This window comes from Xyrauchen texanus, chromosome 42, assembly GCF_025860055.1.
Source record: "Xyrauchen texanus isolate HMW12.3.18 chromosome 42, RBS_HiC_50CHRs, whole genome shotgun sequence".
NCBI lineage: Eukaryota > Metazoa > Chordata > Actinopteri > Cypriniformes > Catostomidae > Xyrauchen > Xyrauchen texanus.
This window is the reverse complement of record NC_068317.1, coordinates 19,608,697-19,635,849: the sequence shown is the minus strand read 5'-3', so window position 1 is coordinate 19,635,849 and position 27,153 is coordinate 19,608,697. Positions and strand designations below refer to the sequence as shown.

Sequence of the window (27,153 nt, the reverse complement as noted above, 5' to 3'; positions counted from 1 at the left end):
GAATTTATTGCTCAAAATCCTTATTTAGTAATCACAATTGATTAAAAAAATTATGAAATATTCATGGAAAAGTTTCTTTGTTAGCATAAAATCCCTTACATCTCTTTTGCTCCCTTAGGAGTGTGGCTTGCACTGTTGTAGAGATGCTAACACTAAAACCACCATGGGCTGAATATGAAGCAATGGCAGCCATTTTCAAGATCGCAACCCAACCCACTAAGCCAAACCTGCCCGAGGGTGTGTCCGACGCATGCAGGGACTTTCTACGGCAGGCTTTTGTGGAGGAGAAATGGCGACCCACTGCCGAGGGCCTTCTCAGTCACCCTTTTGTCCAGGGCAGCTTCTGAGACCGTCACCATTTTACAACTGTAGGGGCTCTCTGGAATCCCCAGGGATTAACATACACCTTCCCATGGACAATCACCACTCTGCCTTGCAGGGACAGGAGAAACCCTCAAACCAGCCAACTGAGAACACAGTAGCCCATTATGAGACAAAGTGTATCTCAGATCTCCCTAATCTAACACAATTGAAAAAAAGGTCCTAATATCATGTTAAGATGCAGCAATAAAGAAAATTGTGGACAGCAAATCCATCAAAACTGATAGCACTTCCTGTTATCTTGTTAACCTGAATCTTGTATGACTAGGGATTGCAGCAGCTATGATAGTGTGTCATGGTATGGCATGGCTTAAGGTCCAGCACTTTGTCTGATATGCTTATTCATTCACCAACAACAAAAAATAGCACAAACTTAGCTTACTAAACCCCATCACCCAAATGCAAGTATGCAAGTTCTGGTTGCTTTAGCTATCATTTACTCAAATAGTAAAAATTACCAAAATGCACATCCCTACCAGCAAGTTTTGAAAGTGCCATTGTGAAAAGCATTCTGCTTCAAATTGGATGGTTTACACACATTAATGCAAGTTGACATTCTTTGATCCCCAGAGGTCAAGCCACATGCACTGTGGGGTTGCTGGACAAATCACACAAGGTCTGAATTTGGCACAAATGTACTAGAGCATCCTTTTAAACCATGTGAAGGTGGTAAGATTTAAATATGTGGTCTTTTTTAGATTGAACAGAATTAATTTGGTCATAAAAGAGAGTTGATTTGTATTATGGCTTATGTACCTCTGAACCCCTGGGTCCAATCCTTTAAATCAAGTGTCATTGAAAGACCTTGTGGAGCTAATAGTGAAATATGTACTGTACAATACTTGTTTGAGTAATTTTTGTTAAGATTACTGTGTTTGATGGTTAGAATCTAACCAAATAAGAATGACACAGAATAAGACACGAAACCACCAAAGTGGTGAGTATGTAAGAAAGAGAAATTATTTAGCGTCTAAATGTCTTTTCAGCAAATGAAGACTGTATAAACACATCTTTTTATATAGTGTAAAGTTTGTTTAGTTAAAGTTGGTCTTGCAACTCTTTACCCAGAGTTAATCACTGTAAATATATCCCCATTGCACTCTTTGACTTATGGATAGAGCAACAGCACATAAGATAATCAGCTGAGATTAAAGAAATATTTTTATAAAAATAAAAAAAAATATTCAAATGTTTGGAATGACAGTCCCAATCTTTTTGTATTATAAAAATTGCCCTAAAGTGTCAAAGCAATATTTCAGCAAAGACTACTATGGCTGGTGTTTAAGAATTCTCATACTGTTCGGTCAGTCGCATACAACCAAAGAGCAATGATATGCTTGAATTATGAATTTGCTAAATTCAGAACTGTCCATCTGTTTACCAGTGTTGTTGAAACAGTCACTTTTTTTTGACTCCAACGTGTTTTTGTAACTTCTCTCTGGCGGCTTATATTGATTTTATTTCCTGATGTGCAAATTCATTGTCATTATGCCATTAAGACACAATGTAACACATGTTAAACATGGTTTTTAGTTGCCATATTCACTGTTTAAGTCAGTGTATTTTACATTTTATAAAACTTGATACAATGAAGTGATAACGTTCAGAACACAAGAACTTCAAATACACCACCAGCAAAGAACAAACAAAAGGTCTGTTCATGATGTTGCCTTTAGTGCCTTCTCCAATTCCCTTTTATGAGAGGTCAGTAATTTTTTGTAACAATTGTAAGATGAATGTGTATTCTGATGTCCTTTAGATTGTTTCAGTGATGCTCTAAAATCTAAAGGCTCTAAAAAATGGACATGCTGTACTTGCTAAAGGTGTTTTCCTGAAAACAATGGTATTGTAAATACATAATGTACCGAGCTGTTATATCTATTATATCGAAAGTACCTTAGTCACAGTATATTATAAAGATTGTGGAGAGGTTTGGGTTTTAGATTATCTCAGCTGAGAGTAAACATGAATGACATCATTGAATTTTGAGGGGCAAAAAAATTAAGATATTATGTGCTGCCTTGATTTAAAAAAAAAAAAAAAAAGGCTGAAAACATTTTCTTCTACATGATTTTGTACATTGGAATAAAAACATTTCTCAAAATTCAGTCTCTGGTCTTTTTTGCCGCCATCATTTTTTGTCCTTCTAGAGAAAGTGTTTTATTTCTTGTAAAACCTTAAAAAAAAAAAAATAAATAAATAAAAAAAAAAATAACATTTTGAAGCATACAAATGGCTATTTATGTTTCCAGACGTTGTAAATAAACGTAATTCACGTAGGGCCTATTATTAGCGCATATGCTAATACATAAGGCATTTAACGTATACGACATTTCAGAGAAAATAATTTGTGGTGAAAAGGGCACATGCGCTTTGTGAATGACTGTTTGGTAACCGTTTGGTAAGCCCGTGTTACAAAACGTGCACGTCACACACTTGCATTTGAGCATGCTCGACGTAAACATTGTAGCTCGTGTCTGACTTGCGACACCATTAAAGAACGATTTTTGGTGAAAAGATGTCAGCGACACGTACGGTCATATGTCTGCTGAGGAACGATCTGCGTCTTCATGATAACGAGGTAAATATGAAAGGCTTTCTAATGTAAACGACTACAAACTCTATAAATACGGTCTCGTAGCAAAATACACTACAGAAGAAAATCCTGGTATGTACATTTTTTTTTATATAATATTCTGGTGGAAATTAAACACGTCGATGTGAATACTTATCAATATTGTAAGTTTATAAAAGCACACTTAAAATAATAAATGCTGTTTGTATCATCTGTTTGAGTTGCGAAACATGCATATAAAGCAAAATTTGTACGCTCATTGGGTAGCTTGTAGGTAGTCGTCATACTGGGCGTGGACACACGTCATATGGAGGACCAAATCTGTACAAATGTATATATAACATTTAGAACATAGAGCTGTTCAGGTTGTAGTACAAAAACCCGGAAGACAATTGAAAGACATGTGAGCCATGGGTATGGAATGATTTTCCGGACATTATTCAAAAGGAATTGCAAATTGTATTTGCAATTGCGTTTTCAATTTGTGGACGCATAAAATGTGACATAATCCAAACGCAATTGCAAATCGCGCATTACCGTTTGCATTTTCGTTTAAGCGAACGCACAGTGACTGCCAGATTGCAAATGGAAAAGCAAAGTCCTTTTGCAACTGTGTTTCCCATATCTTACGAGTTTTGGCCCTGTCATATTTAAATAGCAATTTCAATTACCACGTCTGCGTTTTCACTTTCTCAGCGTCGCGTATGTAGCCAGCGAAAACTCAAATGGAATACTAATTCCCTTAGTATTTCCATTGATGCCTTACACGGAAACCTGTCAATCAGGGTCAAGGGTGGGATTATGCTATGGGCGTGTTTGTCTTGGGAAGTGACGTCACTCACAGTCGACGGTCAAGATCAAATAAACCGGCGTCTGTTCAGGGCATCACCTCTTTATTTATTTTGTATTTATTTTAATGTTTATTTGACAGGGACAAATGCATAGAACATTGCTTTATAAAGAATACAAAGTAGATGCCACGCATACATGTTTCTAGCCATGACTAATTTGCAACCCCTGTCCCTGGTTAGGCTTATAAATTTAAAACAAAAATTACAGAGTATTGAGTTTAAGATTTATAATTAATAAAATACATACAACAAATACATCCCATATATGAAATAAGATATGGGCTTAAGTAGATGTGGAAGTCACTATAAAACAAAGTCTAGACACATTTAACAATACAAGAACACAAAAGGGTGCATATGTCTGTGCGTGCTCACATATGCAACATTATGTTTGTATGCATTGTGTTATGTCCTGTACAGTCAGTGTTCACAAAGTTGTTTCAGTTTCAGCCATTGCTTTAAATGTGTATTAAAAACCTTGAAGTCTGTCAATGTTTTAATTTCAGATGCATTCCACAAATGTATGCCTCTTACTGAAAATGATGTCTGACCAAATGTTGTTCTACGTTTTATGGCTATAGTTTCCACTTATTGTGCCTCTAGTTCTTATTCCGCTCTTTTGTTTATGTACTAGTTGACAGAATATTTCTGGTGCAACGTTGTTCACACACTTAAAAATTAGTTTTAAAAAGAAACATTTACAAAACTGTCAAAACTCAAGATATTATGCTTCCTTAGAATGATGCAGTGATGCCATCTTACAGATTTCTGGTCCATTACTTTTAATGCTTGTTTATATAATGACTCTTGACCGTCGACTGTGAGTGACGTCACTTCCCAAGACAAACACGCCCCATAGCATAATCCCACCCTTGACCCTGATTGACAGGTTTCGTGTAAGGCATCAATGGAAATACTAAGGAATTAGTATTCCATTTGAGTTTTGGCTGGCTACATACGCGACGCTGAGAAAATGAAAAAGCAGACGTGGTAATTGAAATTGCTATTTAAATATGACAGGGCCAAAACTCGTAAGATATGGGAAACACAGTTGCAAACGGACTTTGCTTTTCCATTTGAAATCTGGCAGTCACTGTGCGTTCGCTTAAACGAAAATGCAAACGGTAATGCGCGATTTGCAATTGCGTTTGGATTATGTCACATTTTATGCCTCCACAAATTGAAAACGCAATTGCAAATACAATTTGCAATTCCTTTTGAATAATGTCCGGAAAATCATTCCATACATGGGTTCTCTCTGGAGTTTCTTTTGGGTTTTTACAATGGCAGTTTTGGATTGAAGAGTAAAATAGACCAAGTGTGCAAGTTACAAACATTGTAGCGCATGCGCAGTAAGTGGTGACAAATATTTGACAGATTAGGCAGCTGGAGCAAGCTAGATAATATAGAATAAAATGCCTTCATGATTTGGTACACTATTGCTTAGTAACACAGCTAGATATAATCATAAGTTAAACACAAGTAGCCTACATACTTAAACACAAGTAGCCTACATACTATTATAAATACAGTAACATTCTTAGCTATACTATTATTATGAGGTAATAACATACCTTCAATAAAATGTTTGATGCAGGAAATGATCACCTCAGTCCAGTCAGCTCTGCTGATGGCTTGAAGCCGTCCACGAGAGGCTGACGAAATCCTGTAAAAGTGAAGCCTCGTGTTGTTATTGTGATTTTGATGGCCAATAGCACAGCATGACATTTCATTTATCTTAATCTGACAATTTCAAGTTAACAGCTAACTTTGAGAACTGTTGTTTCAGCTTAGGCTTGGTTTACTATTCACAAAGGTCTTTTTGCCACCACTTCCGTGTGACATAGGCGGTGACGTTGCCAAAATATTGGTCCATAAGGCAAGGACTCTTGTAAATATTACTTGAAGATACTCGGACGTTTTGTTCTAGAACATACAGTAAATTAAACACAGCCATACCCCAAATGTGAATTTTGAAGTTATGTTTTTTGAAAAAAGTATGTTGCTAAATAAGGACTAAGATGGTTTTCTGTTTCATCAGGCACACATACTCAAATGCTTGCGGTAGTTGTAGACCTTATTAAGCAGCGTGTTAGTAGCATACATTTTTAAAAACACAGCAACCTCAAAGTTCTCGTTTGAGGTATGGCTGTGTTTAATTTAGGTTACGTCCAAGTATTTTACTCATAAATCCCAAACTGAAAACCATAGGAAAATCTTGAGAACCTATGACGATTTAGCCTTCTGGGTTCACCTACAAATTGACTTCACTGCTTAACAGCTTGATTCTTCATACATTTGTACAAGTTACTCTTTTTTTATGTTTGTGGACTACACTGTGCAAATGAACAGTGAATATTTAAAAGTGTTGCTTTGTTGGGCCTAAATATTGAAAAACATACCAAACCAGTTTCACTCCATAATTCCAGATGTTCTACTGGGCGCAGAGGAATGCAGAGCACATTGTCCCCCTCTATTGCTTTGACCCACATCATTACCAGGGCACATATCACTTTAACTTCCCTAAGACAGGTCCGTTCCGTTTACGCTTTCTTCTGGACAGCGTGAAAGACCTGAGGACAACACTAAAGAAGATGGGCAGGTGGGAATTTAAATATTATGCATTTCTCTCTATCGGCTTATTGAAATTTGGTGGTAATATATACTGTACAGATCCTGGTATTTGTTTGCCTTTGTGCAGCACACTATTTGTGAGACATGGAAAGCCGGAGGATGTTGTTAGTGATCTGATAAAGCAACTCGGTTCAGTCGCGACAGTGGCATTTCATGAGGAGGTGAGTTTCACAAGCTGCACCCCAGTGTTATGAGCATATTAACAGCCAGCATTGGTCACTTAGACTATGTTAACACATCTAGTGCTTAACTTGAAATGCTGTGACTGTTAAAGTTCAGTATCTGAAATTCTGATGCTTTTTTGTCTGTTCCCTGAAGGTGGCATCAGAGGAAAAGTGTTTGGAAAAGAAGATAAAAGACATCTGCTCCCAAAACAAAGTCAAAGTTCAGACTTTCTGGGGGTCTACACTGTACCACAGAGATGATCTCCCATTTAGTCAAATCAGAGGGTGAGGCAAGTTTTGAGTTTAGTTTTGCCATAGTGAGTAATCATTGTATGACTATTGATATTACAGAGTAAAGTCGATTGTGCAAAATTTGTGGATTTTACTGGCACAATTATAAATGTGTTTTATTGACTGATGCTCCGCTTAAAGGAATATTTCTGCCAAAACATGATCATTTTCTTATCATTTACCCTTAGTATGTCGTCTCAAACTTGTATGACTTTTTTCTTCCGCTGATCACAAACAAAGATTTTTTAATGGAAAAATAATGTCTGTTTGTCCATACAATGCAAGTTAATGGTGACCAAAATTTTGAAGCTCCAAAAAGCACATAAAGGCAGCATAAAAGTAATCCATTCTACTCCAGTGGCTTAAAGGGATAGTTCACCCAAAAATTACAATTCTCTCATTATTTACTCACTCACATGATATCCCAGGTGTGGATACATTTCTTTCTTCACCAGAACATATTTGAAGAAACATATCTTAGCTCAGTAGGTCCTTAAAATACAATTGGATGGTGATACCTCTTTCGAAGATCCAAAAGTCACAGACAGTCAGCATAAACATCATCCATACGACACCAGCTGTTAAATTAATGTCTTCTAAAGTGACATGATATAAAATTACAAAAAATATAAATATTTAAGTACTTTTTTAAACCGTAAATAATTTTTTCATTCTGCAGCGGTATAACATGTGAGAACTGAAGCATGTGCATCACTGCCAGAAGAGCAGCGCTGTTTACAAGTGAGAAGGAGGAACACTGTACAGTAGCTTGTTTGGTTTTGGTTTAGATCTGTATTTAGCTGTTTCTTAACTCACAATGGTGCGTTTGTGTACTTATCCTGGATGTCTAGTTGAGAACGTGAGATTATGTCTGTATCATGGCAATGCAAATATGTCACACAAGAGACCGCATGAACTCCACCCTCTCGTGAAGCTAACTTGAAGCGCTGGATTATAGTTAAAAAGTACTTAAATATGGATATGGTTTTTCACACCAAGATCGTGTTGTTCATTTAACATTCATTCATGTCTCGTCACTGTCATGACTGCTATGTTGCTCGGAACTGCACACAAGACTTTCACCTAGTGTTGCACTTCTGTATATGGTCGTGTGACAATAAAGTGATTTGATTTTGATTTGAAGTGTAATCGAGCTTGAAATCATGATCAAGCCTAGAGACTGCAATGGCAAGATGAACTGTGGAAATATTTTAGATTTTGGTCTGTTCTCACCCAAAACCGATTGAATCACTTCAGAAGACATGGATTTCATAAGTGGAGTCATATGGAATGCAAATGATAAAATCAACCAAAAAGAGGAAACAAACACAAGATGTTTAACATTATGAGAGTCTGAACATAAATGTCACCCTTTTTTAGGAAAATACCCAAAACTTACTTAGGGAAACTTCTAATTGTTTAGCAACTCCACTCCTAATGATGAGTAATGATTAGTGTCTATTGGAATGATTGTGAGGTCAGCAATTTATTTGTGTGACTTATTCCTCTCTGACTGAATAATTTTTGTTCTTGTGTTTGCAAGGCTTCCTGATGTTTACACCCAATTCAGAAAGGCGGTTGAGAGCCAGAGCAGAGTGAGGCCGGTCTTTCCCACCCCAGAACAGGTGAAGTCTCCTCCCCCTGGAATGGAGGAGGGTCCCATTCCTACATTTGAGGCCCTGGGGCAGACAGGTGACTTGTTTTCATCTTATTGAAAGTTAATCTTATTCATACAAAAATGTCAGTTAGTCAGTAGGACAGTGTAAAGCTCCAGACTCTTAGTCATATTTCTGTATACTGATTATAGAACTATTACAACTGTACATGAATTGGATCTGATTCCCTCTCAGATAATATAATAGTTCTCAGAAGGATATTTGCAGGATAAACAAATTCATATTTTGTTAGCTAGAGGGAACGAATCATGCTATGTTTCCTGTCTGTGGTTTCAGAACCACTAGAGGACTGTCGATCAGCTTTCCCATGCCACGGTGGAGAGACCGAGGCTCTTGCTAGGCTGAAACATTACTTCTGGGATACTGTGAGCCTAATTATACTCTTTTCTTAAAAGGGCTTTAATTTAATCAATACGAAGGGACTAGTTATTTCTTTTTTCTTCTTTTTTACAGAATGCCATTGCAACCTATAAGGAGACCCGAAATGGCTTGATCGGAGTGAACTATTCTACCAAATTTTCGCCTTGGTGAGCCTTCATTGTATCAATTCAAACATGAATGATGCATGAGAACAGCATAGACTTGTGCTGAATAGTCCATGATATTTCATAACATTCATTCACCTTCCTTCAGGCTTGCTTTGGGCTGCATATCACCCAGGTACATCTATGACCAGATCAAGAGGTACGAGGCTGAAAGAACCGCCAACCAGAGCACATACTGGTGAGTAGCGCTGTGCAAGCATACACTGAAAAACCCATTAATGTCTAGGAAAATATTCCCGTTAAATTGAAGAGCAATGTTGTGAATGTTATAGAAAATACATTTTCTTGACACAAAGGGGTGTTGAGTAATATGTGAATGTCGGAATCAGGGACTGAAAACCTTCCAAATAATGAAAACAGAAACTGAAAAATTAACACACTTTTTTTGCAGAACGTAACCGAAAATGTGAACAGTCTCTTTCAATTGTTACAGAGAGAAAAGGTTATTTTTAAATGTAGGCAACTGGTTAAAAAACGATTCATTTCATTATGATTATTTTTTCATGAAACCTAAATCTAAGAGGTTTATCATAGTGAATATTCTGAATTGCACCACTTCCTGTTGCCCCCAAAAATATGCTTATCTGTTATTAATGAGTAACCATATGCTTTAATCCAGAAGGAAACCACTGCATCACCATTTGTTTGCCTTAATGCATGTTGTGTATGCAGCCTTCTGTGACATGCTGAAGACTTTTTAGACATTTACTGTATATATAATTACTACATATACAGCATATGCATGAATAATCCTATCGGGACAAGTGAAAATATTAAGGTAAAAAGTATGTTTCTCAGTTCTTTCAAAAGTCCTGGTTTAAAATAAAATAATTTGGCCCACATAAGATAACATTTTGCCCAAACACGCCCAAGCAGAGATTTTGGTTATTAATTGATGGCCAGATGTATTTTTGAATTATTTAAAATATTTTCGGGGACATATTTAATATTAAGAATACATTTATTGAAAAGCTGTTATTTTATATAGTCTACTGTCCTATGCTTGTTATGATTTCTATTCTGATAATTCTCCCACATGGGGAAAAATGTTTTTCACTTATTTTAGTTGAGGTAATCCCTTAATTTGAGATTGCTTTTTTCTCTTGAGAGATCTTATAACACTGCAATGTGTTTATCACCCACCATTACCAAGAGTACTTAAAGAACATTATTAACCGTTATGTGATTTCCTTCTAAACGGTTACCAATGAGAAAGGAGGCAGCGGAACGCTGGAACGAAAAATACCTTTCCTGTTCAGAATTCCCTGGATAGAATTTGTACGTGTGAGAATTGTCATTAAAGGGATAGTTCACCCAAAAATGACAAATCTGTAATTATTTGCTGACCCTAATGTTGTATCAAACCCAGATGACTTCCTTTCTTCCATGAAACACAAAACGAGATTTAATTCACTTTCATTGTATAGGAAAGAGTTTTGTCTCAACTTTCTTCAAATTGTCTCCTCTTGTGTTCCACAGAAGATAGAAAGTCATACAGGTTTGTAACAACATGAGTCTGAGTAAATAATGACATTTACAACTATCCCTTTAAATTGCTCTGTTTTAGGGTGATATTTGAACTTCTGTGGAGAGATTACTTCAAGTTTGTGGGTTTGAAATATGGAAACCAAATATTTCATATCAATGGTAAGTCTGGATTTTTTTTTTAATGTTTTCTATTTACATTTTGATCATGTTTTCTGCTGGTCATTTTACTTGTTATTTCTACACTTTCTATGTGAATCTATGCCAATTTTGCAGTATATGTGTTTAGGGTATCTAGGTTCAGGTTTGGGGAATGTACAATTAATATTAATGATTGTAATCAATGATTAATCATACGGTTTGAACTAGATAACAATACATTCTAAATTGCCCCAAAAAGAGGTTATAGCCCAAACGTCTGCTTGAGATATATATAGATAATTAAACACAACGAATTATAATTAATTAGGAATATACATCATATGCAGACAGGCTGTATTAATTTTCAGAACACCTTAATGGAATTAACCCGTACCGCGACCAACCAGTTCGTCCACCGAACGAACCACTTTGCTCGATACTCTTGATCAATTCTCCAGAAGGTTTATTCTTAGTATAAGCTTACTAATCAAAAGCACGTTAACTTACTTTGATAATATCAGCTCGTAGCTTTAGATCGCACATTAAAGAGGCTTTGTTTTATGACCAACAAACAGAGACAATCAAGCCTATAATTGGGTTTAATAAAAGAAACTAGGATATATCACAAACATTTAACATAGAAACATAAAACAAACAAAGTAAAAACAGTAAGGAAAATAAAGAGATTACAGGGATAGCAAACTTGTTACAACAGTTAAACCTTAAGAGCCATCAAGGGAGTTACACACTTTAACGCATTTGAATTTAGATGGAATGATACTTGCACAATGGACCTTTGTGTCGCTGAACAAGACTGCGTGTGTGCGTGAATGTCCTCGTTGCGTCCGTGAGATGGAGGATTTCTCTTGGTGCTTCCAGAGCGTGGATCGCTCGCGGGAAGTTCAAAGCATCTTAGGAGTAACGGTTGAAACTGAGAGAGAGTCTTTTCACCCGGAGGATATCGGACTGCTCCAAAAACGTTAAGTGTTGAGCTTTGTCCGAAGACAAGAAAAAGACTGAGATAAACGCAAAATAAAATAAAAGACATGTCTGACGAGAGTAACACAAAAGAAAAGAAAAAGCAAGAGAGCTTGAAGTGAGATCAGAGGACGAGAGCAGGACAAAAGAGAACGATTCAATACCGGATCCTGACTTTTAAGGTAGGGAGGTCACACCTCCTTTGGGAGGAATGACCCAATGAGGCTCCTCCGTTTTGGCACGAGATGGTTCCCTTTGTCTTGTCACGGCTCCTCATTTGCCTGATTTATAACCGGGTCAGGAGGTGGCTTGAATCACTCAAAAGATGGTAAAACATAGCAAAATACATTTTTAACGTAGCCTCATATCCATATTTGGCTAGGGCGAATTGTAAGGTTTAATTTGATACCAAGAAACTTGTATTTGGTACACTTAAAAGTGGATATATACTCTTAGACTCTTTATATAAGCCCTCAGAGTTTAACTACACAACTAAACAATCTTAACTAGTTTGATATACAGCAGAAATACCAAAGCATACAGGGATAAAACATATTTCCTTAAAACTAAGCCCTTCTGGGTTTCAAATGGTAGGGATGTGTGTGTCTTTCAACTTTTCACATTCCTTTCTCATCTAAGGAGGGGGGTGTGGGGAGAGTAACCGTGTGTGGGGGGGTTTTAGGACCCTTTGCAGGAATGTGTGCATTTTATTCAGAATTAATGAGTTCATGATTCTCCGTTCATACTCTACATGTGTAATGATTGTGTGGAAATCAGGAGAAGGCAGACAGGGAATTCGGATCTAAATGCGGTTTATTAATAACTGAAACACAAACACGGGAATAAATAAAAAGTCCACAATGGGAAAAGTAAACTCAAACACAAAATAACGCACGAGTGAACACAGGTTGAGAAACATCCACGAAGGGCAGGGTTAACTAAAACGAACACGAAAGAAGAAGGCAACACAAACACGGATGAAGCACTCACGGGCAAAAGCACGAACATGAAACGATAACGATTGACAAAGGGAAGGGGAGAAAGCAGGGTTTAAATAAACAGACGAGGTAATGACAAAATAACAGACAGGTGCGGACAATAACACAGTGATCAGGGCTGGGAGTGTGATCCGGGAATTGTGGGAAGTGCAGTTTCACACACGGACAGTGAGACTCAGGGCGGACAACAGGGAAAACGTGACATGGAACGGGATCGGTGACGGGTGAAACAGAAAACACGGAGCAGACAACAAGGAAACGTGACATAAACGTGACTAGTGAAACAGAGAACACAGGGCAGACAACACGGGAACGTAACAATATGTGAATTCTCTGAAGAACTGTCAAAATTTGTCATTGACTACTTATTTTGCATCATGTAACATGTAAAAGTCTTAAGTACAAAAAATAATTTTTTGTTTAAATTATCAAAATGTCTTCCATCATAATCTGAAGGTCTTCAAGATAAGCATGTGCCATGGAAGACAGACATGACTCTCTTCAATGCATGGAAAGGTAATGTGATCTTCAGAATCTGCTAGCCTTCTTCTCCAGCTCAGATAAATATACTTTTTAAGAGAAGTGAATTAAGATATACAGTACAGGTGTATGTGTGTGTGTGTGTGTATATGTATATATATATATATATCTTAATTCAATTATCAATAAGTGTATATTCATCAAATTAATATTACCTTTTTAATAAATGTTGTGTAGAGGGGAGAACAGGGGTACCGTTCGTGGATGCCAACATGAGGGAGCTCGCACTCACAGGATTCATGTCCAACAGAGGGCGCCAAAATGTGGCCAGCTTTCTCACCAAAGACTTGGGGTTAGACTGGAGACTTGGTGCTGAGTGGTTTGAATACTTGCTGGTAAGACACTTCCATTGGATTTCACAAAGAGACAAGGGATCACTCTCTCTGGATTTTGTTGTTATTTGATGCACTGTTATCTCGTGATGTCACCAGGTAGACCATGACGTCTGCAGTAACTATGGAAACTGGCTCTATAGTGCTGGGATAGGAAATGACCCAAGAGAAAACAGGAAGTTCAATATGATCAAACAAGGGCTGGACTATGACAACAATGTATGTAAATGTTACACATGCAACACATAATAAAGAATAATTGAATGAGCTCTTTTATATTCTGCAATGATAAACTGTGTCACTAAAAATGCTCATGCCAAAATGTTAGCATACACATCCAGGGTTGTTATCTTTCTCAATAATCGTTTATACAATAAATATAAAAGTACATTTAGGAAGGGGACGTTACACATGAGTCAGATATATCAGAGATGATATATATGTCAGATCCTGATCCAAGATGGCGGCGCGGTAGCACGCAGCGGCCACTCCGGATCCACAATGGTGCTATTTTTGTTAAAAAAGCCTGTCTTTTGCAACACATGGACATCGGAGCAACCGGTGTTCGTGTCTACCATCGCCAGACACTACTGAAATATAAGACTCATGCAAAAACCAAGCTGCATGATGACCTGCAGGAGGCGCTACGCGTAACTCGGCTTGCTGCGGAGACCAGGCCTCCAGCCCTCGGCGTCGCCTGATGCCGGTGGCCGGGGGAGAGGACGTCGTAAGCGGTGTGTGAGAAAGCGGAAGCGGAAAGAGGGCGGGGTCCATGCTAGGCTAAAAACAAACCCTAGCCGGCCGGCTCTCCCGTCTATCCTGCTCTCAAATGTTTGCTCCCTGGACAATAAACTGGACTATATCCGACTCCAGCAGGCTACGCAGCGTGAGTTTAGAGACTGCTGCGTCTTTGTTTTCACGGAGACGTGGCTCAGCGACAGAGTTCGGATGCCGCCATTCAGCTAGACGGGCTCGCCTCGTTTCATGCCGACAGAAATACAGCTCTCTGCGGTAAGACTCGCGGTGGTGGCTTGTGTGTTTACATCAACTCGAATGGTGCAAGAACTCTATGCTAGTCTCTAGTTATTGTTCATCGCTGTTGGAGCTTGTGACTGTTAGATGCAGGCCTTTATATCTACCACGGAATTCACCACTGTTTGCATAACCGAGTTTACATTCCCCAAGCTAACGCTAAGTAAGCTCTGTGAACTGTATGGGGCTATGAGCTGAACTGCAGAACGCTCACCCCGACGGACTGTTTATTGTCGCCGGAGATTTCAACGATGCAAATCTCAAGACAGTGTTCCCTAAATTCCATCAGTATGTGGACTTTGCAACGAGAGGGCTGAGCGGCTTGATCTTGTTTACACAAACATCCCAGGCGTGCACGGGCGGAGCCCCGCCCCACCTCGGCTACTCAGACCACATCTCTGTTATGTTAATTCCAGCATACAGACCGCTCGTCAGGCGCACAAAACCGCTTCAGAAGCAGGTGAAAACCTGGCCAGCAGGAGCCATCTCTGCTCTTCAGGACTGTTTTGAGTGTACTGACTGGCACATGTTCAGGGAGGCTGCAACATATGGCGATTCTACCAACTTGGAGGAATACACAGCATCAGTGACCAGCTACATCAGCAAGTGCATTGATGATGTCACTTTCTCAAGACCATCACCACACGCTCCAACCAGAAGCCGTGGATGACTGCGGAGGTCGCGACGCTGCTGAGGTCCGAGACTCGCCTTCAGAGCAGGCGATAAGGCAGCCCTAAGAACAGCTAGGGCCAAACTGTCACGGGCAATCAGAGAGGCAAAGCGCATGCGCCCAGAGAATCCACAGTCACTTCCAGGACAGCGGTGACATGTGGTGCATGTGGCAGGGCATCCAGGCCATCACCAACTACAGGACAACATCAGTTGCCTGTGACAAAGATGCCTCCCTTCCAGATGCGCTGAACGACTTCTACGCTCGGTTTGAAGTGCAGAATGACGTGATGGCGAGGAAGTCCACCCCTCCTCCCAACGACCAGGTGCTCTGTCTTACCACGGCAGATGTGAGGAAAACTCTACGTAGAGTCAACCCACGGAAGGCTGCTGGACCAGACAACATTCCTGGCAGAGTGCTCAGAGGATGTGCAGACCAGCTAGCAGATGTTCTTACCGACATCTTCAACATCTCTCTGAGCAGCGCCGTTGTTCCAACGTGCTTCAAGGCCAACACCATCATCCCCATGCCAAAGAAGTCTTCAGTGTCCTGCCTCAGCGACTACCGTCCCGTCGCACTTACACCCATCATCATGAAGTGCTTCGAGAGGCTCGTCATGAGGCAGATTAAGACCCAGCTGCCCCCTCACTAGACCCACTGCAGTTTGCGTGATCGTTCAAACCGTTCAGCGGACGATGCCATCACCACAACCCTCCATCTGGCCCTCACCCACCTAGACAATAAGGACTCATACGTTCGAATGCTGTTCATAGATTTCAGCTCAGCATTCAACACAATCATTCCCCAGCACCTGATTGGAAAGCTGAACCTGCTGGGCCTGGACACCTCCCTCTGCAACTGGATCCTGGACTTCCTGACTGGGAGACCTCAGTCAGTCCGGATCGGGAACAGCATCTCCACCACCACCACACTGAGCACTGGGGCCCCTCAGGGCTGTGTGCTCAGTTCACTGCTGTTCACTCTGCTGACTCCACGACTGTGCAGCAATGCACAGCTCGAATCACATCATCAAGTTCGCCGATGACCACGACCATGGTGGGTCTCATCAGCAAGAACAACGAGTCAGCATACAGAGAGGAGGTGCAGCAGCTGACGAACTGGTGTAGAGCCAACAACCTGTCCCTGAATGTCGACAAAACAAAAGAGATGGTTGTTGACTTTAGGAGAGCACAAGGTGAACACACTCAGCTGAACATCGACGGCTCCTCTGTGGAGATCGTCAAGAGCACCAAATTCCTTGGTGTTCACCTGGCGGAGAACCTCACCTGGTCCCTCAACACCAGCTCTATCACCAAGAAAGCCCAGCAGCGTCTCTACTTTCTTCGAAGGCTGAGGAAAGCACATCTCCCAACCCCCATCCTCACTACATTCTATAGAGGGACTATTGAGAGCATCCTGAGCAGCTGCATCACTGCCTGGTTTGGGACTTGCACCGTTTCGGACCGCAAAGCCCTGCAGAGGATAGTGAGGACAGCTGAGAAGATAATTGGGGTCTCTCTTCCCTCCATCAAAGACATTTACAAAAAACACTGTATCCATAAAGCAACCAGCATTGTGGACGACCCCACACACCCTCACACAAACTCTTTACCCTCCTCCCGTCTGGCAAGAGGTACCGAAGCATTCGGGCCCTCACGGCCAGACTGTGTAACAGCTTCTTCCCCAAGCCATCAGACTCCTCAATACTCAGAGACTGGTTTGACACACACGTGTCCTGAGTTGCACTTTAATTACTGTCACTTTATAACTGTCTGCTACCTCAATAACTGCTATGTGCATAGAACATTATCTCATAGTATGTTATGTTTACATTTTAGAAACTGTCATCTTTTTGCACTACTGAGTACTGGTCGGCGCTGCACTGTCTATTGTCCTGTTCATTGTCAGTAATTTGTTGTACTGTCCTGTACTTTTTGCACATGTTTGCACGTGCACTTTATATAGGTATATATAGGTAGTTTATATAGGTATTTTATTTCGTTGTGTAGTCTCATGTGGTCCTATGTTGGTCCTTTGTTGTTTTTATGTAGCACCATGGTCCTGGAGGAACGTTGTCTCGTTTTGCTGTGTACTGTACTAACTGTATATGGTTGAAACGACAATAAAAACCACTTGACTTGACTTGAGATGAATGCAGTAGGATAAGTAAGGTAGAATGTACAATCAGCAGGTTGTTATCGCAAAATAAACCCAGACAGGGTGAAAAGTGCCCCGACGCGAAGCTGAGTACATTATGCCGCTTATTACACAGCTACTAACCAAATAAATGAATGCCTAACCATAAAATATTGATTTGCATTGAAATTATGTGAGAACACATAAATTGCTGAACAGCTGAAATTCACTTCTGGTTTGCATCAGACTTCAGCCTATTACAAGACAGCTTACCAAATAAACTAAAAAATTGACATTAATTATTGATTTGCTTTGAATTTATGTAAACAAGTTAGAAGAAATAAATCGCTGAACAGCTGAAATCCACCGTAATGTGCGTCGGAGATCTGTTGGTATTTACTTTGTAATTAATGAATGTCTGACTGCTCATTATGCAACTTATTACAAGACTACTTTCCAAATAAATTAATAAATGCACATGAAAAATTGATTTGAGTTTAATTTATTAGATTAGCTTACTTGTAGAGATCACACAGCAATCCGAGAAGCAGGAACAATGGCTCTCAATACCCGGATGAGCAGTCTGATACGGGGAAGTGCAGTTGTTACTGAGCAATATCAGACCGCTAGATGGCGCCATTGACCAATCAGAATAGAGTATTCCAGAGAGCTATGTATTAAGACTCTTTTATCTGTGAAGGGGGACTATATCAGACAGTGGGTTCCAGAGCTTCAAGGTATTAAAGGTGGGGATGTGCACACGCCGTGGGCACTCAGCAATGCAGCACTCTCACATGCCCAGGTACAACTCAATGTGTCTTACCCCTCCCCTATCGTCATAGCACCCGAGTGGAGTCGTCATATCAACAAGAAATCGGTAAGAGTATTATCAAATTTAAGGGTTAGTTCACCCAACAATGAAAAGTCATCATTTACTTAACCTCATGTTTTTCCAAGCACATTTGACTTTCTTTCTTCTGTGGAACAAATTCGGCAACATTTTGAAGAATGTTAATGCTACCCTTTTTTGCATACAATGAAAGTGAATAGTGTCCATCCTTAACATTCTGCCTAATATCTCAGTTTGTGTTCCATGGGAGAAAAAATTTGCATTTTCTTCAGTTCAGGCTGCTTTGTGACCGATTGATCTTTAGGAAAAAGGGAAGCATATTCAAACTGATATTGTTATATTGATTTCTTTCTCAGTCTGGTCCACCATCAGCAAAAGGCAAGAAGGGCCCATCTTTCACTCCAAGACAACATAAAGACAGAGGAATTGACTTCTACTTCTCCAAGAAAAATAATTTCTGAGCAGAAGGTTTATAGATTGTGTTTATTCTTGAGCTGCTGCATCACAAACAGAAATAGGGCCTTGATGCAGGCCACAGGCTACAAAGCGGAATGAATAAGTGGAAGTGAAAAATATTTGTGTGGTTTTTGTTGCGCCTTTTCTTAATCTGTTTTCACACGCAGGTATAGCAATTGCTGCCGACATTCTAAGCAGCACTTGACAACAAAATGTAATGCCTACTTTTCCTGTATTTGTACATATTATTGTATTAAATACACTATTGCATTTTTTTGGTTTTTAGAATTTCCTGCAAATGTCCACGCTCTAGTCAAGGATGCTGGACATTTTTGTAGATAATTTGCAGGAAATGTTTTACAAATAAAGTTTACTGGGATTTTTTGAGAGTTTTTTCCCTCTCTCTCTCTCTCTCTCTCTCTCTCTCTCTCTCTCTCTCTCTCTCTCTCTCTCTCATGAAACGTGATATGGTGAAAAACTGTCAGTGTTTAAATAGTTTACTCATATAATCCATTGTCTCCAATTATTCAGAAACAAGAAGTGAGAAGTGGTAACTGTTTCAGATTGGTTTTGAAAAGAGAGGGAAAAAACTGTAAGAGACAGCTGTATGCTGTCGCTCCTGAAAGTCGCTCTTCATATGCATAAATTTAAACATTTCTCAACTTTGAGAACACGCCCACATCTATGACACCAACGTTCTCGTGTTGCCAGAAGTCGACAGCTCTCATTGAAAATGAATGAGATGAGGTTGTTTTTGTCACATTATAGATAAAACTCAACTAAAGTGAAAGGACAAATTGAAAATGGAGTCAACAATAATAACTCTGGTTTTAATGACAAAAGCTGCTTTAACTTTTTTGGTGTATGTTTGAGTGGAGGGGAAAAGCAGCATATAAATTAAATGTCAACAGAGCGAAATAAGAAGTGTTTTGAAAGACGGTTTTGTCGATTCGAACTCGACTAAGGTGGACTCGAACCCAACCCTATTGATTATCATTACTATCCAGAAACAAGTACAGCCGTAGCCAAGTATTGGCAGTGACACAAATGTTGTTATGAAGAACAAGTGAAGAATGTAAATACTGATTCTTTGCATATATTGTTTTTTTTTTTTGTTTTTTTTTGCCATTAAAAGCCTTTAAAACTCATGATTATCGTTGTTTTCTAGTATACAATAGAAGCATGTGAAAAAAATCACTGACAATACTTTTGGCACGGCTGTATATCTCATACTAAATTGTTTTTAGAAATATGTGAAAACATTATCTACAAATACTGAAGCAACAATCTTTGCAGAACACAAAATGTATGTCACTGCCAATACTTTTGGCCATGGCTGTACCTATTTAACTCTTTATAAATATTACTATTATATAATTAATTTATATTGATTACCTTGTAATTAATTAAACACAGATGTTTTAATATTAGATATTTGATAGGCTTACATAGATAATTATTTGCAGAATATATAGAATCGCATTAAATAAAATGGTGTAATTTCTCAAGTGAACTTTTCAGTGGTTGCCCACATTTGATTGCGGAAGTTGTCCATATTTGGTATAGAGTGTTGCTCCTTTATAAACTGGACTGAGATCAGATTGGCTCTTCCCTTTGTGACGAAATCCGACCCCGAAGCAGCTTACCACCCTTTCTACGGAAACTACACTTGATCATGGATCCATTTCGTCACTCATCTGACTGACGTTTCCGAGAACGTTTCCTCAATCTTCAGTTGAACATGTTTAGGACATTGTAGTCTACTGCGTAGTTTACAAAAGTTCATAAGAATTTAAGAAACGAGTTTTGATATACGTCAGTAGATATTGTTAGCTTCAAGAAATGGCACTTAAACATATTTAGAGAAACTTTTAGGGGTCTTGTCTTTGCCAAGGAGTTAAACGCAGAGATTCACAACAACGTATGTGGATAAAAGTTACGTTTTGCGGACAAATATGGCATCAAAAATAAGTATTGACCACGAGGCGATTCCAGTTACCGCTTTAAACTGCAGTTTCCGCAAGAAATTGGGATTGTATTTGAATCCAACAAACACAGTAGCAGCAGACTGGAGGACAATCGCCGAAATGATGGACTTTACCTACCTGGAGATCAAAAACTTCGAGAAAAGAGACTATCCCTTCGAAAAGGTTTTAACGGAATGGGAAACGCGTCCAGATGCCACGGTTGCAAATTTACTGTCAATTTTAGAAAAAGCGGAAAGGAAAGATGTTTTGTCAGAGCTTAAAGACATTATAGGTAGGTTACACACTATTTATACCGCATATTTTAGGCCTATGTACTAGGGTTAAATGGAGTATGGTGCCCCCATTAAGAACAATGTCCATTTAATTTTAAATTGTAACATATATATAGATACACTTTTAGCATGTACAGGATGATGATGCATCATCAAACACATTATCAAGGGAAATAAGTTGAAACGTTTGCTCATTTAGTTGTAATAGCACGGAATTAAAAAAACATGTGAAATCTTACCCCACTACGATTTTTATAGAATGTATAAAATACGTCTGATATCATTCTTAGTAATATATTTTTCACATTTAAAGTAAAATATAAAATCAAAGATGTATTTATGTAATTGTTTATTTTCACAATTTAGTTGAATAATTGAATAACTGAACAATGACAGGCAAATCAAATAGCAGAATCCCAGGCAAAGAGATTAATCTGAAAGGTCAAATTATTCTGTGAGCCTAATCTCTGTAGTTTTATCAGATGAGTCCCCGGTGTATTTCAGGCTTGTTTATCTGCCTCTTCCACCACCTTAGTTATTGGTATTGGCAAAATCCACTATTGATTGACTTCTGCACCTTTCTAACCCAAAATTAATTTCATGCCGAAAGACCCCGATTGCGAAAAGAATGGCTAGTCATGTAATCGTAATGACTACAGGGAGGAAGTAGCATTGAATAAAGTAGCATTTATTATTCTTGGACAGTAGGAAAGGTTTCCAATTGATAGTCAATTTATCTTGTTCGTGTTTTACACAGATGAAGACTGCAAGAAGTATTTAGAAAGACAGCAGAAGAAGCCTGTCCAGGTCCCAGTGGTGGACAGCTGCGGGCCCCGCACGCAGGAGCGAGAAGGCATCACTCTGTATGATGATCCACAAGGTGTGTGAATTACCCTGTTTAGTGTGTATGTACTGTGGAGTAACATTGTGATTGCATCGCTGTTAGTTTTGTAGCAGTTTATTTCGAAAAGCAAATTAATTATCTTCTTTTTTGTCATGCCAACAGGTCTGACACCCGAGACCTTTGATGCTTTCATCTGCTATTGTCAGTTTGACTTCCAGTTTGTCCATGAGATGATCAAACAGTTGGAACAGACTGAACGCAACCTGAAGCTGTGTGTCTTTGACAGGGATGTCCTCCCTGGCACATGTGTCTGGACGATTGCCAGTGAACTCATAGAGAAAAGGTGAGTCTTTTTGCGGTTGTTCATTATAATCATGCTTTTTATTCTTGTTTTCTTATTGTTCTACCACAAAGTGTTGTCTGTTTCACATTAAGGATGATTGTTTCATGTTTTTCCTTATTATTATGCAATTGCAGCTTTAAATTCTTGAATCTAGAATATAAGATTTAAATTTGTTTCTTTTGAATTTTCCAATATCTAATGAAAATGAATGACTGTAATAAGTTGTTAGAAAATGCTAAATATGTTATCCTTAGATGTAAGAGGATGGTGGTTGTTATATCTGATGACTATCTGGACAGCGATGCCTGTGACTTTCAAACTAAATTTGCACTCAGCCTTTGCCCAGGTACAACATTGTTTTTTAGATGTATTATGGTTTTATTATTGTATGAAACGAATATTTGACAGCATTTGTAGCATAATGTTGATATCCACAAACATGTTTTTACTTGTCCCTCCTTTTCTTTAAAAAAGCAACAACAACAAACAAACAAACAGTGAGCCATTTACAATGGAAGTAAATGGGGCCAATCCATAATGTTCAAATACTCACTAAAAGTATAGCTTACTTCAAAAGTATAGGCACAAGATGTAAACAATAAGTAAATGAACATGATTTCAGTGTGGTAAAATCAATTACTAACCTTTTCTGTGTAAAGTTAAATCCAATTTTACAACTTTGTTGCCATGACAATGTTATTCCGTAAACCCTAAAACCCTAACAACAGTAAAAACTATGATTTAAATAACTTTACAGCTCAAATTATACATAATAATTAATGTAAGTGCTTTTTTTAATATTCAGCTACAGATTTCTGCCTTTAAACCCTCCAGAAATCTGCCCCTATTTACTCCATTGTAAGTGCATATGCTTTTCGATATGCTTTTTTATTTTTTTTTAAAGGAGGGAAGAGTTGAAATAGTTTTTTGTGGTAATCAACAATACACTGCAAATGCTGTCGATTGAGCTTTATTTTTTATTGAGCTCAGAATAGTCCTTTAAGTGAGCAGTTGCTCTATATACATTTAATTTTCATTTCCTATTATGAGTACATACATCTATTTCTCATTTTTCTTAACAAAATATTTTGTGCATTTCATTTTTATACTTTTGGATGTAATTCTGTATTGTAAGTTGAGCTGGGATACATGCCTTCACAGTCAAAGAAAATAATTGATAATGCAGATCCAAAATCAGAACAGAAACTTGCTTATTTCATGTTAAGTTCCTAAATTGTGACTGTCACACAGGCCTTCATCAAACCAGTTTCACTTTTGTCTCTGCTGCAGGGGCTCGCTCTAAACGACTCATCCCTGTCGTCTACAAGACAATGAAGAGGCCTTTCCCCAGCATTCTCCGTTTCCTGACCATATGTGATTACACCAGACCGTGCACACAGTCCTGGTTCTGGACACGGCTGGCCAAGGCGCTCTCACTCCCCTAACCTTTTGTATAAACACCACTTTGCATCATCACTGTGTAAAGCACACGCTTCTCTCTGGAGGATAAAGGGAAAATACGTAATTGTGAATTTTGCTCACATGGGAGAGATTCTCAGACTCAGTAGTGGGTCCATCTTAAGAACATTCCAAGAACGGTACTTTTTAGTGTTTTCGAAAGGTGCGTTTGCTCAATTATAAAGGTCACTTGATTTTCCAAAGCAAATCCATTCAAATGGGGGTTGTGTGCTTGCTTACCCTTTTTTTCTTTTCTTTTTTTTTCAGTTTTGTTTGATTCCTGTAGATATCTTTATATCTCTGAGCATTAAAAACTGTTGTTTTGTATGCAACGTATAAAATTAACCCTTAATTTTGTATGGAACGTTTGTATGTCAGATATTTAGTATTTTTGCATGTGAAAACTGAATGTTCGTAATCATCCTGCAATTTCAGTTTGTTTATTAATAATTAATGAATGAATGCTTAATGTAAATGAAGCTTCTTATTGCTGCTTTTAATGTACCTTTAATCTGTATGTCTCACTGGGAATATAAAATGTTAATGTGAATTACATGTGTGTGTGTATATTATTACTGCTCTGCTATTTACCATGAACAAATTATTGCTTAATGTTTCTTTGTAAATTAGCAGCTTAATGCAGATTTACATATAGTCAGGTCTTATCTGGGTCACAGTCATAGTTGGTTAACCATGTTTTTATATCCTCAATACCTAATTAACCTCATCGACACCTATTCAGCTGCACAAAATTGAAAATGTCTGATCATTTCTGATTAACCAGAAAGGTCTGGTAGTTTTTAGTTTTGTTTGTTTTTTTTGGTGCATAGAATTAATGTTTAATATGTGCAAGAACTTTTTTATTTCACGTCTTCATAGTTTAACTTATATTTGACAGCACTGACGTGCAAAAAATCCTGAAATGCATATCAATGTACATCACTTGCATTAATAGTCCCCCAAAAGCTTTTATTTTCACAGATCATTGGTTTTTATTTACATAAAAAAGGCAGTTCTCAATAGTTACCACACTTCCTGTTTGTCTGCAGTGCAAACTATCTCCCAAAGCATTGAACGAACAAAGATAACTTAAAATACATGATGAGCCATCAATAGCTCTTAAAAATACGTATTTTAGCATATTTTAAGGGGAAGTTTAACAATGGCTCATATGAGATTAATAGTTGCAACAGCTCCAACAATTGATATTTTATAGATTTGTGGAGTTTTAATAATGGTTAATATGAGATTCATATGACGCATGTGTTATATATTTCTGACCAACAATATTCGTTTGTAGATTTAAAGATTAGGGAGGTCTACGGATAGAATAGCCGAGCGGAATAACTTAATACTATACTACTCTTTCTATATCTTGCAGAAGTAGTATGGGTAGTGCGCCATTAGGTTCTGGCCAATGATTTTGAGGCACCATTAGTAGCCTAGTAGTGACGTAACGAATAGCAGCATGGATATTGACCAATGAACGAACGTAAAGCATAATGCATGTGAATAATATTTGTAATGTGCTATTTATTCCACAAGATGTCAGCAAATTAAACTGTAAAAATATTCGTCGCACGAATTGACCAACATGCTCCATGCAAAGTTTCTCTTTTGAATTTCTTTTACATTTTATTGTAAATTTTGTGCGGATGATTTCAACAATAGTTATATTTTAAATAACTACAAGCTTACATAGGCTAAGTGTGTAGCCTATATATACATGTTAAAATACTGTATGAACAACGGATCAAAATCAAAGAGATGTAAGGGACTAGAGCCGATTACTTAACCAAAAATTAGCAGCAATTGACCCCGATTGATCCTTGCAGTGCTGCATTAATGTTTATTTGGAGTAAAATTAATTTAACTGTATGTTGGCGTTGATGTTATTTCCCTTGCTTTCAAAAACATGTTGTTCATGTAATTTGTGTAATTTATGTAGACATACATAGTTTACGTAATGAACTGTTGCTGAAAAGGGTATATTCTCTACTGAAATTTAACATGGTATCCATTTCCCTTCAAAATAAGTTACTCAGATCCACTGTGCAACCATGATAAATTAATATGGGATTTTCAAACTCTATAATAAGTATTATTTTAGATTTTTTATTTTTTTTATAGAAATAGTGTGTTGAAACGAAAGTATCAGTTTTATGTTAGTAACAACTTTTAACTAATATGATGTTGGTGGAATCTATGTTTTCCGTAAACTGGGTGAGGCAAAAGATCTAAAGCCCAAGACGGACCACTTGTGTTAATACGAATAGGAAATTGGAACGCCCAATATGGCGACTGTAGAAAAGAAAGTCCCGCCTTACAGTTAGAAAAGCCAATCACCTTTTAAATACAGACATCGCCAGTCAGTCATCGAAAAAGCGCATGCGCATTAGATGGACCAGCCTGAACAATTGCATTTTCTTTAGCGTGATCTGAGCTAAATATGCCATTTAGGATATGTCGGTCTTTCTCCGTTCAATTAGCCTAGATAGGAGCTGTAAATTTAAAGCTCCTTGCTTGTATCCATAGAAAATAGTGGTCAAGGAGCGTTCCAAAGATAGCCGCAGAGTAGACTGACTTGCTTTGAACGCAACTTTGTTGAGGTACTGGTACAGCTGATAATTACACACCCAAAATGGCCGCCTGTCACGTTCGTCTTTGTGCAGTGCAGGAATGCGGTGGGCGGGACTCTCTGGCTCTGATTGCAAACTTTGGGAATGATAGAAAGGGCTGTTGAAGATAATCGCTGAATGAAGGTGGAATGCTACTGTTTTGTGAATAAGAGTAACATTTACACTTTGGTTTCTGTAAGCACCCTGCTCTTGTGCCTAAATTTAATATAAAAAAGGTACGCAATTCTGAGACATGTCGGAGGACCTGAGCTCCCAATCCTGGTCCATCAACAGGGATGACTATGAGCTGCAGGAGGTGATCGGTAAGTGTTTCTAATATAATGTATGGTCTTGTATGCATCTAGGAACAAGTTGAATAATCCTACAAACAGTGCCTGAAAATGAGTTGCAAGCGTGCTGTTTGTTGTTCAAGGTAGATTGAGAGCTCGAGTTGTAATGTGAGTGTTTATAAATGTTGATGTATTTGAACCTGGGCAGCAATTGTTATACGAGCACACGACGCAGTACATTTTAAAGTTCGAAAAGAGTTGTTGTTGCCTTATCTATTTCCTTATAACTTAGTTAAATTGGTGTCCGCGTGCAATACCTCCACTTCAGTTGTCAAGTCTGTCACGTATGCCAAAATTCAACTTCTCTCTCTCTCTCTCTCTCTCTCTCTCTCTCTCTCTCTCTCTCTCTCTCTTTTGGCATGACATACAGTAAATACATATTGCCAAAGCCTTACAAAAATAATAATTTCCATCCATCCATCGTCAACCGCTTATCCTGTGTACAGGGTCGCGGGGGGCTGGAGCCTATCCCAGCTAACATTGGGCGAAAGGCGGGGGACACCCTGGACAGGTCGCCAGTCCACTCAAAATAATAATTTAATATA

General features: G+C 38.4%; 4 protein-coding genes across 4 annotated transcripts in view; all 4 read left to right on the top strand.

The window, feature by feature from the left end:
• The window catches only part of map3k22 (mitogen-activated protein kinase kinase kinase 22), a 77,822-nt gene extending 75,329 nt beyond the window's left edge, over window positions 1-2,493 (top strand). Inside the window, exon 18 of the mRNA XM_052114520.1 lies at window positions 119-2,493. Coding sequence (XP_051970480.1) covers window positions 119-347 — 229 coding nt within the window. The 3' untranslated portion in view covers window positions 348-2,493. The remainder of the gene's footprint in view (window positions 1-118) is intronic.
• Window positions 2,494-2,801: 308 nt separating this feature from the next.
• cry-dash (cryptochrome DASH) lies at window positions 2,802-19,134 on the top strand. Its single transcript, XM_052114522.1, has 14 exons — window positions 2,802-2,962; window positions 6,237-6,409; window positions 6,509-6,602; window positions 6,760-6,890; window positions 8,440-8,588; window positions 8,849-8,937; window positions 9,026-9,099; window positions 9,206-9,295; window positions 10,685-10,764; window positions 13,176-13,235; window positions 13,437-13,594; window positions 13,691-13,810; window positions 18,130-18,306; window positions 18,636-19,134. Exons 1-14 carry the CDS (start codon window positions 2,900-2,902, stop codon window positions 18,738-18,740), a joined length of 1,563 nt encoding a protein of 520 aa, XP_051970482.1. The 5' UTR covers window positions 2,802-2,899; the 3' UTR covers window positions 18,741-19,134.
• A 1,219-nt stretch (window positions 19,135-20,353) lies between these two features.
• On the top strand, window positions 20,354-24,184 carry myd88 (MYD88 innate immune signal transduction adaptor). Its single transcript, XM_052114523.1, has 5 exons — window positions 20,354-20,994; window positions 21,753-21,875; window positions 22,002-22,182; window positions 22,437-22,528; window positions 23,473-24,184. Exons 1-5 carry the CDS (start codon window positions 20,691-20,693, stop codon window positions 23,625-23,627), a joined length of 855 nt encoding a protein of 284 aa, XP_051970483.1. The 5' UTR covers window positions 20,354-20,690; the 3' UTR covers window positions 23,628-24,184.
• A 2,160-nt stretch (window positions 24,185-26,344) lies between these two features.
• oxsr1b (oxidative stress responsive kinase 1b) overlaps window positions 26,345-27,153 on the top strand; it is a 72,529-nt gene continuing 71,720 nt past the window's right edge. Inside the window, exon 1 of the mRNA XM_052114933.1 lies at window positions 26,345-26,581. Within this exon, the coding sequence (XP_051970893.1) occupies window positions 26,512-26,581 (70 nt within the window). The 5' untranslated portion in view covers window positions 26,345-26,511. The remainder of the gene's footprint in view (window positions 26,582-27,153) is intronic.

Bases quoted from the DNA above. Each gene is read 5' to 3' on its own strand.
- cry-dash (XM_052114522.1), top strand. From the start codon at position 2,900: ATGTCAGCGACACGTACGGTCATATGTCTGCTGAGGAACGATCTGCGT. The intron at 6,891-8,439 runs GTGAGGCAAGTT...TGTGTTTGCAAG, and splicing joins CCATTTAGTCAAATCAGAGG to GCTTCCTGATGTTTACACCC. The intron at 18,307-18,635 runs GTAAGAGTATTA...TTTCTTTCTCAG, and splicing joins GTCATATCAACAAGAAATCG to TCTGGTCCACCATCAGCAAA.
- myd88 (XM_052114523.1), top strand. From the start codon at position 20,691: ATGGCATCAAAAATAAGTATTGACCACGAGGCGATTCCAGTTACCGCT. The intron at 22,183-22,436 runs GTGAGTCTTTTT...TGTTATCCTTAG, and splicing joins AGTGAACTCATAGAGAAAAG to ATGTAAGAGGATGGTGGTTG. The intron at 22,529-23,472 runs GTACAACATTGT...TCTCTGCTGCAG, and splicing joins TGCACTCAGCCTTTGCCCAG to GGGCTCGCTCTAAACGACTC.